This window comes from Camelus bactrianus, chromosome 2 (assembly GCF_048773025.1).
Source record: "Camelus bactrianus isolate YW-2024 breed Bactrian camel chromosome 2, ASM4877302v1, whole genome shotgun sequence".
In the NCBI taxonomy this organism is placed as follows: domain Eukaryota; kingdom Metazoa; phylum Chordata; class Mammalia; order Artiodactyla; family Camelidae; genus Camelus; species Camelus bactrianus.
Genome location: NC_133540.1, coordinates 134,746,271 through 134,758,517, shown reverse-complemented (window position 1 = coordinate 134,758,517; position 12,247 = coordinate 134,746,271). Strand labels below are relative to the sequence as shown.

Below are 12,247 nucleotides of genomic sequence, written 5' to 3'. Positions count from 1 at the left end.
TGCAGTGGAAGAGCAAGTTTGGGATCAGTTAGTCCTTCTTGGTTGGAAATAGATTCCAGTTGTTCTTAATTGTAGTACATTCCAACTTGTGAATTATTTTTCCGGTGTGTTTAGTGCTTTTTGTGTTTTACTTGAGAAATCTTACCTATACCACAAAATGTTCTATGTTTTACTCTAAAAATGTTAGTGGTTTATCTTTCCCATTTACTTCTGAAGTCCCTCTGGAATTGAATTTTGTGTATGATGTGAAGTAGAGGTTACAATACATTTTTTCCCAAATGTATAACCAGTTGACCAGCACCATTCGTTGAAAAGAGCATCTATTCCCCTCTTCTCTGAAATGCGACCTTTGTCATAAGTCAGATGTCTTCCTGGGTGTGGATCTGTTTCTGGACTCTGTGCTGTTACTTCCTTGGCTACTTCGTTTATCCTTGGACCAATGCCATAGTTCCGCAGCTTCGCAGCAAGTTTGGGTTCCTGTTAAAGTCCTCCGGCTTTGTTGCTGCTCTTTAAGGCTGCCTTCGCTGTTCCCAGACGTCTTCATTTCCAGATGAACTTTTATAACTGGTAGATTTCCGGGGGGAAGCAGTAATGTGCTGGAATTTCTATTGGGGTTGTATTGACTTACAGAACAATTTTCAGAGAATCTTAATATTGAACTTAATGTAGCATCTTAATGTTGAATCTTTGAGTTTATGAGTATGGTATGTAGTCCTATACATGAGGGTCTCTTGGTTTCATTCAATATCACTTTGTAGTTTCCTTGTAAAATTCTTACACATTTTTGTTATTTGATGTTTTTTAATAGTGTTGTTTTTAAAACTTCATTTTCTATTTACCTGTTGCTGGTATTTTGAAATACAACTTGCACTAGGGTTGACGTTTCACATTAGTGTGTGGTACCTTGTTCTGACTGATGGACTAGTGCTGATTGGTGTGAAGTCCGCAGTGGTCATGAGGGTCCACTCTGTGTTTCACGCTCTGTAGGTCTTGACAAATGCGGACCGATACATGTCCATCATTACTGTGTCGTACAGAGTGGTCTCACCTGCCCTAAACTCCTCTGTGCTCTGCCTGTTCACCCCTCCCTCCCCTGGCCCCCGGCAACCACTGATATGTTCGCTGTCTTCATAGTTTTGCCTTTCCAGACTGTCATACAGTTGGAATCATGCAGTATGTAGCCTTGCAGATTGGTTTCTGTCACTTAGTAATATGCATTTAAGGTTCCTCCGTGTCTTTATGTGGCTTGTTAGCTGATTTCTCTTTAGCGTTGAATAGTATTCCATTGTTTGGAGGGACCATGTTTATTTTTTTATCCATTCACCTCTCAAAGGGCATCTTGGTTGCTTCCAGTTTGTGGTGATTATGAATAAAGCTGCCGTGAACATTTGTGAGCAGGTTATTATGTGCACATGCATTTTCAGTTCATTTTGGTAAAAACCAAGGAGCGCACTTGCTGGCTCGTATGGCATGAGTATGTTCAGTTTTGTAAGAAGCCACCCAGCTCTTCCAAAGTGGCCGCAGCATCTCGCGTCCCCACCCACAGCGATGAGAGCTCCTGTGGCCCCGCGTCCTCACCAGCACCTGGGGCTGGGGTCTGGCACTTGGCCATTCTGACAGGTGTGGCGTCTTGTTTAATTTGCGTTTCCCTGGTACCTTGATGTGGGCATCTTCTCATAGGCTTGCTTGCCATCTGTGTCTTGTTCAGTGATGGATCTGTTCAGGTCTTCTGCCTACTTTTAATTGGATTGTTTGTTTTCTTATTACTGAGTTTTAAGAGTTCTTTGTATATTTTTGATACTAATCCTTTATCCAATATAAATGTTTTTAAGTTTAATGAAGTTCATCTTATCAATTTTTTCTTCTGTGGATTGTGCTTTTGGTTACACTTGCGATTGACTTCATGTCCAATGACCACTGAATTCTAAACATCTGTAGACTTTTGGGATTTTGTACATGCACCATCATGCCATCAGCAGAGGGCCATGTCATGTCTGCCTTCCCAGTTCTTAAGCTCTTTGCTTCTTTCCTTGCCTTGTGGCACGCAGTAGGACTTTCAGTGTGATGTTGAGGTCGTAGTAGCAGGAATTCTTTTCTTGCTCCTGACCTCAGGGATAGCCTTTTAATATATCACCATTAAGTATGAAATATGTTGTGTTTTTATAGAAATTCTTTTTCAGATCTAAGCCTTTTCTTTTTTTAAAAAATAATGAAAGGCTGTTGAATTTTGTCAGTGCTTTTTCTATCAAAATGATTATTCTTTTTTCTTTTAATATGGTTAATTTATCAGTTAATTTTCCAGTATTAAACTAATCTTTCATTTCTAAATAAATCTCACTCGGGCAGAACATGCTACCCTTACCCTGGGCTGCACGAATGTCAGGACCATGCTGGTGTCTGTCCCCGCCACAGTCCCTGGGGGTCCAAATGTCCTGACTCTCGGCGTCCAGCTGCTCCCAGCCTTGGCGGGAGCCCAGGCGTGAGCAGCAGAGAGGTTCCATGTGTGTCCCCCACTCTCAGTCCACAGCCTTTGGTTTGACCAGTGTTGGCAGATGCTCCTGAAGAAGACACCTGGTGCCCCCGTCAGGGCACCTTTGCATGAGTCTCCTGCTCAGAAGCCAGTCCACCCGGGCTGGCCGGGCCGCTCACCGAGGTCCATTAGGCTCTCCGGGTGTGGCCAGCAGCAGCCCAGGCCCACCGCAGCCTTCTCCGCGCCACCCCGTTCCAGGCAAGACGAGGCAGGAGCGACAGAGCTCTGCTTTTCTTGATTTCAGGAGGCTTTTCACCTTTTCTTTGTGGTCTTCTGCTCTTAGTTGTGAAAAATGTACCCCGAACTGTACTTCAATTTCTCTGACTTGAAAAATGCAATTGATTTGAGAGTACTTACTGTCATGGAATTCAGATGCCTCGGGGCTGATTTGCACCGGCGTGCTATGGAACATAAGAGCAATGTGACTGTCTGTTAAGTACCTCTTCATCTCCCACACAGCAGCTTGTTAGGTTTTCTGTTTTCATCTGTAAAGTAGAACTTGACATTTGTGATGGAACTTAGGGTAAAAAAAAGCTGCTTATCATCTGTTCTGGATTGCGAGGTACTCTTACCGTTTGTCCACCCTAAATATGGAAGCTTCTTTTTTGCAAACTTACAGATTAAGGGGATTTGGTTTATGAAATTCAGCTGGTGGTTGAGATGACAAAGAAAAGTGTATCATGCTTGCATTTTCTCTAGAGGCTTTCATATTTTTATGAAGTAGATATATTCCTAAAAAGTGGGGTAAATAGTGAGTTTTTGAAAAAACCACTAGCATTTTATTATTGACAGTGATTTTAAAGGAAATCCTATGCATTGTACTCTTCTGTCTATAAAAATATTTATCACGGATAAGGATCCTATTTTTTTAACATAAACAAAATCCTATTATTAAAATCCAAAAGATTTAACAATTCCGTAATATCACCGAATATCCCCCTGGCTTTATCTTCCTTAATCATTTCGTAAATGTGCTCGTAGTTGTGTACTGAGTGTCCCGTGGCACCCACACTGCATTTGGTTGATAACCTTGTTGGGTCTTTTTTGCCTTCAGAGGCTCCGCCGCACTGCTGCTGCTTGTCAGTTTGTTTGTGAAGCCAGGTATTGTGGGTGGAACTGTGTTCCTCCAAAATCCATGTGGTGAAGCCCTGCCGCTGGCTGCCTCAGAATGTGCTGTGTCTGGAGACAGGGTCTTTAAAGAGGTGACTAAGGTTAAATGAGGTCCTTAGGGTGGGCTGTCATCTGACAGGACTGGCGTCCTGGTGAAGACCGGAGGTCAGGGCACCGGCACACACAGGGAAGACAGTGGTTGTACTTTTCGTTTCTCAGTTTAAAAAGTCACTTTTTAATAAAAAAATTAAGACAAGGGGTGCTGACATTTTCGCAACAGGCCACTGCTCTACTTGGACATGAAATTCATCAACGTGGTATTGTTGAAGGGTCCTCCCGGTGGAAAGGAAGACGCTGCCGCTGTGGTAAACGGCAGAGCTGGGCCTGGCAGAGCCGGGCTCCGCCCAGGCCGCGGCTCCGAGCCTGCTCCCCCCGCGCCCCACTCCTGCCCCCCCGGCCAGCGTGGGGCGCCCGGTGCCCGTGGTACGGTGCAACTCGGGTGCCAAGGAGGCCTTTAAAACGCTTTCAGTGCCCTTGGAGGGCACATCGCATATTTTTAAGGCCATAGTGTTAATATTTATTGGCCGATTCATTCATTTCCTCGATGAGTATTTCTTGAGCAGCTGCGACGCCCCAGGTGCTGCGTCAGCAGCTGGAGTCGCGGGGTGAGAGGGCTGTGCGCGGCATCTGCCCCCAGGGCTGCTTCTCCTTCTGGGCACCCAGAAGGATGTTTTCTATGACTTGTGATTTTCACAAGGAACTTAATAACTGTCTAAATTCTCCTGTGTGAAGGCACTGACACGTCACATAGTTTAAGTGAAATTCCTTAATTTTATTATTTCCCTGACTGCGTTACCACCTGTTCTTCAGAGAAAACGCCGTCTGTCGGCCTGCTGTTGTCTCTGTCTGTAAGCCTCGGCGCTCTGACCGGGAGCGCCCACTTGCTGCCTCACGGCCGCTGTGGCGTTCGCTGCAGTTGTGTTCGCTGCAGTCGCGCTTACGTGCTGTAGTTACCCAGTGGCAGTCTGTGGTTGAAGGGCTTCCTGGTCGGTCGCCAGGCACAAATCTAGCTTCTTGCTGCTGGTGGAACTGAACGCACCACACAGTGTTCTACTAAACGTGGAGAAGTTAAGTGTAATTTTAGATTTAAATGTTTCCAGGTATGAAATGCTGTCATTTCCATACGTGTTTTTTCCTTTTTTTGCTGTGAGAGTCAGCCTGCCCCTGTGACCCGTGTCGTGTGTTTGACCCCCACAGGACACGTCCGGATTTCAGATCTTGGTTTAGCCGTGGAGATCCCGGAAGGGCAGACGATTCAAGGAAGAGCGGGGACGGTCGGCTACATGGGTACGTGAGAGACCGCTGCCGCCATCCTCCGCCCCCAGCCCTCAGTTACACAGTCACAGAGACTAATGTGCCAGGTGCTGAGGTCTGTCCTGACCGCTGGAGGGCGGCCCCGCTGGTGTTTGCGGCCTGCACCTGTCCCCAGCCTGCCCTCCTCCCGCACAGAGGGGCAGGGGCAGGATGGGACAGTGGCCCCTCAGGAGACTGCTAGTCCGAAGCCTTCATGAATGGGAGCCCCGGCCTTGGGTCAGCTCCAGAGACATGGCCTCATGGTGCCTGGCCTGGCGGTGCCGGCCCAACACGGGGAGCCCCTGACGTGAGGGGCCTGAGGGCCTCTGGGGAGTCCTGCACCGGCACCCCTGCCCGGTGTTGCTGCTGTCACCTGCCGCTGGGAGCAGGTGGCCAGCGCCCCTGGGCGCCCTGCCTGGCTCTGCCTGCTTGGAGGTGGGGTCTTTCCTGAGCACCATTTCCCCTGTTAGTTACTCTGTGGCGGTTCCTTTCATCCTCTGTGAATCATGCCAACTGTTTGTAATAACAGCTTTATTGAAATGTAATTCATATACCATAAAATCCACCAATCTGAAGGGTACAATTCAGCAGACTTGACTCTACTCACTGAGTTGTGCACCTGTCACCGCTGTCTAATTTCAGAACAAGTTTCGTCCCCTCAGAAGAGAAGCCCTGTGCCCACCAGCAGTCATTCCCCTCCCTCCCCTTCCACCCCAGCCCTGCCGCCACTAATCTGCTTTCTGTCATCGTGGGCTTGTCTGTTGGACGTGTTTGTAAGGTTCATCCATGTGGTAACAAACGTTACTTTTATAATGTGTTATTTGGAATTAATTACAAGAAAATTTAAAACTGAAATTTAATATAAATTTCCTGTATTTGTTATGTAGCTCCTGAAGTTCTCAATAATGAGAACTACACGTTTAGTCCCGATTGGTGGGGACTTGGCTGTCTGATATATGAAATGATTCAGGGACATTCTCCATTCAAAAAATTCAAAGAGAAGGTCAAGCGGGCGGAGGTGGAGCGGAGAGTGAAGGAGGACACAGAGGAGTACTCCGGGAGGTTCTCCGAGGACGCCGTGTCCATCTGCAGCATGGTGGGTTGGCTCGGGGAGGGCCGTGGGGGTGAGCTGCTCACTGCTCCAGGGACCCGACCGCCACTCAGTCCGTCTCAGGAGAGGCCACCGATAGCCAGATGGCCCCCCAGTGCCTCCCGACGCAAGCGCCAGGGCCTTCCTCTCAGGGCGGCGGGGAACGGGGTGCTCAGCTGCCCTCTGGTTTCTGGTCGCTCCGAGCAAAGCAGGGCAGAGTTGGTTGTCTGCTTCCTCAGGAGGTGCCGTTGGAGGCGGGTGGCGGCGCCTGGCCCGTGTTCTCCTTTCCGAGCACAGCGGGCCAGTTTCCCGGGAGGCTGACCGTGGGGCAGAGCCGCAGGCTGCTTTGCAGCGGTGAGCTCTCCTCTCTGCCCACGTTTCTTCTCCCTTTAACCAGCTGCTGGGGACTGTGGTCCCAACAGATGCCCTGAGTCGATGGCCTGCCATGTGCCTGCTGCTTTCTGGGTGTGCTGAGGGCCTTAAAGACTGCAGGTCACAGCGGGGAGGTGGGCCCCTGGGGTGCAGTCGGGCTTGCCTCTTGTGTGCCCCCAGGGCTGGACCCCTTCCCTGCCCCAAGGCTGTCCCCTCCCGACTGTAAGGGATGAGGGCAGCTGTCCTTATCACTCACTTCTCTTAAGCCAATACTTAGGATTTTCTGAGCACATAAATGTGGCAGGACAGTGTCAGGGGCTCGTGTGGATTTAAGGGGACACTGGTGGCCCGACTGTGCGTCGTGCTCCCGCCACGCTCGGCAGGACAGATCCCACGGGCTCGGAGCAGGCGGGGAGTCGGATTCAGTTAAGCAAGTCTGAAGAAGCGGGGGCAGCGGGCTTGACGGCTGGGCCGTGGTGTCCAAGTGGATTACGGAGGGCAATGAGGAAATGGGCAGACGCTGGGCGGCACGTGCGCCTCAGCTCGGGGGCCACCCCCTCCTCGCCTGAGTCAGATGGACTGGGGCGCATGGGCAGAGAGCCGCTTGAAACGCAGTCCGTGCAGGACTGGCGGGTTGCGGAGAGCGACGGTGCGACCCAGGCAGAGAGTGGCGGCGTGGGCATGGAGGACCCGGCCACTGGAGAGCCCGGGGAGGGGGGGCTTGGGGCCCTGCAGGGTGTTGGAATCAGTGGGTGTGTGGGTAACTTACGGGAGTTGGTGGTGGAAAAGAATTCTTTTGGTTTCCCTTTCCTTTGGTTCCCATACATGGAAGAAAGAGGGAAGGAAAGAGAAAAAGTTGGCTTTTTACAATAATCCGAATGGGAGGCCAGAGGGAGCCCTGCAGTGGATACCTCCTGTGGTTTTCTGTGCTCGTGACGTCCTATCTCACCTCGCAGTGGATTTCTGAGATGTTCTCGCAGGCTCGCAGTTGAAAGGCTAAGAGCCTGACCCCCGTGGGGTCCCGTAGTCGGGCAGCAGGCGGACTTGAGCCCAGGCTTTCTGAGCGGGGCTCCAGGGCGCGTTTCTCTGCGCTGTCTGGTCAGGCTTTTGGAGGCGTGTGAGTTGGCAGCCGCCTTGATGAGGGAGCCGTGGGATCCCTGAGGTGTCGTCAGTGTGTTCGGCCTCACACTTCGTTTTCAGGTCCGCGTTTAATTAGCAAATAACAGCTGCGTCGAGCGAGGCCTGTGGAGCCCCTGCCCTGGCTCGGTGCTGGGGACACACAGTGAGCTGAGTCCCTGCAGCCACTGCCCCAGAAGCTTCGAGTCCAGCAGGAAATCCTGACCTGAGCAGTTACCCAAGTGGGGTGCTCACAGCAGTGGTGAGGGGTCCTCAGGGCCAGGTCGCAGGGACCCTGAGGCAGGAGGCTGTAAGCCCAAGAGTCCAGCGGGAGTCAGCCAGGCAGAGTGTTCTAGACGGGATGGGGGTGCCTACAGGCCCCGGGGTGGGCCCAGCACAGTAAGTCTGAGGAGGGGGAGAAGTCGGGGTGCTGCTGCTGGAGCCCAGACGGTGAGGGGTGCGGGCGCGCTGGAGCAGGCTGTGCCCTGGCCGCTGCCTGGGGCTTCCACTGATACTCAGAAGAGCAGTGGGAGCTGGTGGTAAGGCTGGGCCACTGCTCAGCCAGCTTCCCCGTGAGGCCCAGGAACGGACCGTTAGGCCCTGCGGGTCACCAGCACTGCTCTCTTGGCCCCTGTGGTGCAGAAGCCACTGCAGCGCCTGCCGGGCTGCCAGCCGGCTGCGGCCCGCTCGCGGGGCTGAGCGTGTGAGAGGTGGCCTCCGCTGCAGCCTCCCAGCCCCTGGTTTAGGCCACGTTTGTAGGTCCGGATCCTTCCTGCGTGGCTTTGAGCAGAGAAGGACCTTTCTGACTGATGCCCTGGAAGAAGGCCTGTTGGAAGTGTTGGCACTTGCAGGCACACTTCGTTTTGCTGTGTTTTACATGTTGAAGGCATGTAACAACCCGGTGTTGAGCCACTATTTTCCCAGCAGCACTATTTTTAATCATGTACATACATGCCTTTTGTAGGCACAGTGCTATTGCACACTTAATAGACTGCAGGATAAGAGTGCACTGGGAGACCAGGACATTCGTGGGACTCGCTTACCGCAGTCCTCACGTTGCTGCGGTGGTCTGGGGCCCGCCCTGCAGTGTCTCTGAGGTCTGCCTGTGTTAATACATAAGAAAGCAATACTTTGAAAGAAATATTTTGTATTAATCTTAAGAATATACAGTTTTTAGAACTAGGTTTGCTAAGTCTTCGCCTCATCTGAGGCCCTTAGTGATCTGTTTAATTAATAGATTACAGTCACTTCTGATTACAGCGTAGCTTGGCATGGAAGTGGTATCTCTGATGTTTCTAGCAGCTTCTGTTTCTTTTAAAAAACAAATCCTAATTTTTACATGGTTAAACTTTCCTGAAGGATGTGCTTAGCCTACTCTTTATTTGCTGACAGCTCAGAGGCAAAACTTCTAGTTTCAACTCCTTTTTGAAGCATCACACACTCTCAGTTAGTAAAATCTGAAGTAATGAGGTTGGTTGATACTTTGAAGCTCAAGTGTCTTTGTTTAGATGGAGCTGCCCCCACGTCTTTGGCTGTCATTGTGGAGATTTTCTCCTTCATCCCCCGTTTCTGTTCTTCCCCAGTTACTCACCAAGAACCCCAAGCAACGCCTGGGCTGCATGGGCGAGGGAGTGGCTGACGTCAAGGGACACCCTGTGTTCAAGGACATTAACTTCCAGAGGCTGGAAGCCAACACATTAGAACCCCCTTTCTGTCCCGATGTAAGTGTGTCCCACAGGGCAGTGGGGTCGGGCAGATGCAGAATCACCTGGTGCCACCCTGGTCCCCTTCCATCCTCCCCCAGCTCCCAGCGCCCTCGGGCCGTCCTCCAGCCCTCCTGGCAGAGCTTGGGGCCGCTTCCGTGCTGGTGGAGCCTGGCCAGGTCACTGCCCTGCTCAGAAACCTCGGCACCGCCCAACCCCATCCTGGGGTGCCCCACAGCCCCTTCCCGTGTCCGCACTGGCCTGCCTGCGGCTCCCCACTGCGGGTCGCGCGAGCCCCCCGCTCTGTGGGAAGGGCGCTGGAGTGGTCATGGGAGCCTCCTCCTGAGCGTGCTGGGCGGCCCAAATGTGGTCGTGAGTCCCAGGCCCCGCATGGGCCTGGCCCGTGTCAGAGCTGGTGGGGGTCCCCTCCAGACCGCGTGAACGAGTGAGGAGGGCGGCCTGCGCTCCATCCTTGCTTTACTGCAGGCGCCTTACAGGGACGTGAAGCCAGGGTGGTGCTGCAGGACAGGACGGACGGAAGACGCACAGTTAAATGGTTTTAGTTGTGCAATTCAGGAGAGATTATGTTTATTTTATATCGAATGTGCTATAGTAGTCACTTCGCCCTTGGAACTCGTTCACGCAGTTCATGTGTTTGAACGCCTCCCACCTGCCACACAGGCTCTGGGCATCAGAGCCACAGGAGGATGAGTGGGCGGGGTCTGTGCCATTCTGGACCTGCTCGGGCTCGCTGAGATGCAAGTAAAACAAACTGCGAACAAGGAAGACCCCAGCGGGGCTTCCCGAGGCCTCCTGCCCCCAGGCCCTAGGGCTGCTGGGGGTCCTGACCTAGGAGGTGGGCCCCCACAGCCGGCTCTGAGGAGGGAGATGACAGCAGGTGCGATGCTGGATCTCCCCCCCGAGGGGCAGAGGTGCCAGGCCGTGCTGGGATTCCCCTGACTTAACCAGAGGAGCCCATGGGGGCCCATTGCTGGAGTGTCAGAGGGGGACATGCTAGGCAGTTTGGTTGGGGGGAGGACAGGGCCCAGTCCTCCCATCTCCCTGGACTGTCTCCAGGGCTGGCCTGCCCCTCGGCTTGCGGGGACAGACTAACTGAACGACAGCTGCTGTCGGCCTTCTTCTGCCCCATGGCTGGGGGTGATCCCAGTCACCGTCAGGCCCGGGCTCCAGCACTCAGCGCGCGTACGTCCCAGGGGAGCTGTGCAGATGGCCGGGCCGGGCGCTGTGCATGAGGGAGCTGTGGGCTGGGGCGGGGGTCAGTTCCAGCAAGAGCACCTCGTCCGCCCGTCCCCTTCCCCGGCCTCCACTCAGATCCATTGTCCCTGTGGGAGAGGGAAGGGCGGGTGCCTCAGGAGGCTTGTGGGCAGAGGGTGAGTGAGCTGGAGCAGCCAGGCCCACGGGCAGCATTCGAGGCTGCTCCCGAGAGGCCAGGCCAAGCCAGGCAGTGGTAGGGCTGGTGTGTCAGCTTCCTGTGTGGTGTGCGTGGATGCGGAAGCGGGGGTGGCTTCCAACACATCAGCAGCCTCTGTTCTTGCTGACAGCCACACGAGGTTTACTGCAAGGATGTCGCGGACATTGATCAGTTCTCCTCAGTGAGGGGCGTGTACCTGGACAGCAGCGACAACGCCTTCTACAGCCAGTTTGTCACTGGGTGTGTCCCCATCCCCTGGCAGAACGAGGTACTGCCCTCTGCAGCACAGTGCCTGTAACTGTTCCAGCAGCAACGGAAGAAAACGTTGTGTGTGCAGAGTGGACAGCCTCCTCTTTAAAATATCTTTTTAGCTGTTTTGCACGCAAATCTGTGTGTGTGTGCGCGTGTGTGTGCGTGCATGCTTGGAGGTAAAATTACGTGTGGCAGCTGCCCTGGTCCCTTCACAGGAGGTGGACAGAGGTGGCCCTCTCGGGTCCGCCGTGCCCCCTGAGCAGGGCTCCCTGAGCAGGGCTGGCCGGCGCCGTGGCTCCCACGGGAGTTGACCGCTCTGGGGACTGCCAGGGGCCACGTGACCCAGAGAGGCTGGGAGGCAGCGGAAGTAGGGAGGCAGGAGGGTTCGGGTCCGAGCGGGGTGCCGGGGTGCTGGCTGGCTGTGGGACCTCCACCATGTCTCCGTCTGCCCTCCTGCCATGCAGATGATCGAGTCTGAATGTTTCAAGGACATCAACGAGAGTGAGCGTGAGGAAAGCGTGACATTAGATCCAGCAGAGAAGGCACAACCAGTTCCCAAACCAAGGAGAAGCTTCTTGTACAGACTTTTCGCAAGAGGGGTAAGGGTGGAAAATGTGTTGTTATCATGATGGTTTTAATGTGATGTGTAAAAGAAAAATACTTCACCAGGGTGAAACTCCCTTTGTGCAGCTTTCTTTTTTTGGTGTTTGTCATACAAGACACTTAACGTCATCTAAAAGCAAGCCGAGTGGCGCTTTTTAAGTCCAGCGAGAAACATCCTCACGGTGATGCTGGCTGTTGGCATGAAAACCCCTCTGATCCAGAAAGAAGGAACGGCTTGGGCTGCGCCGCCGGTGACACAGCCTTTTGAACTAGGCCCGGAGCCAGCTTCTTGTAGAACAATCATAAAACAGCACCTGTCACTCCCGACTTAGCCTGTTGCGTCGCTAGCCACGTCCCCAGGGAAAGCCGGTCCTCCTTGAAGCGTGGAGGAGCGGTCTGGGGAGACTTCCCACAGCAGCGTTACACTTAGACACCCCCGCGTCTGCGGCCAGGCGGGCTATCCCGCCTGGGGCTGTCTGCTCCTGAGGGGTCTGCGCCGAGGCTGTCCACTGACATTCTCATCCCCCGTTTTTCAGTATAAACTCAGGCCCTGGGTGGTGACAGCCTCTCAGCGTGTGTGACCATGTCTCCGATGAGGACTGGGGTTTGGGCGGGAGTGACCCCTCACCTCAGGGTGAATCCGCACTCGTCCACACCGGGGGCGCTCAGAGACCCTGCAGCCACCA

At 53.3% G+C, this 12,247-nt stretch overlaps 1 protein-coding gene across 13 annotated transcripts in view; it reads left to right on the top strand.

Annotated features, from left to right (window-relative positions):
- The window catches only part of GRK4 (G protein-coupled receptor kinase 4), a 47,435-nt gene that overhangs the window by 34,815 nt on the left and 373 nt on the right, over positions 1–12,247 (top strand). For all 13 annotated transcript variants that reach the window (XM_074351581.1, XM_074351593.1, XM_074351599.1 and 10 more), the window contains 5 exons: positions 4,898–4,987; positions 5,881–6,089; positions 9,155–9,292; positions 10,837–10,974; positions 11,423–11,557. In XM_074351581.1, the coding sequence (XP_074207682.1) occupies positions 4,898–4,987; positions 5,881–6,089; positions 9,155–9,292; positions 10,837–10,974; positions 11,423–11,557 (710 nt within the window). The remainder of the gene's footprint in view (positions 1–4,897; positions 4,988–5,880; positions 6,090–9,154; positions 9,293–10,836; positions 10,975–11,422; positions 11,558–12,247) is intronic.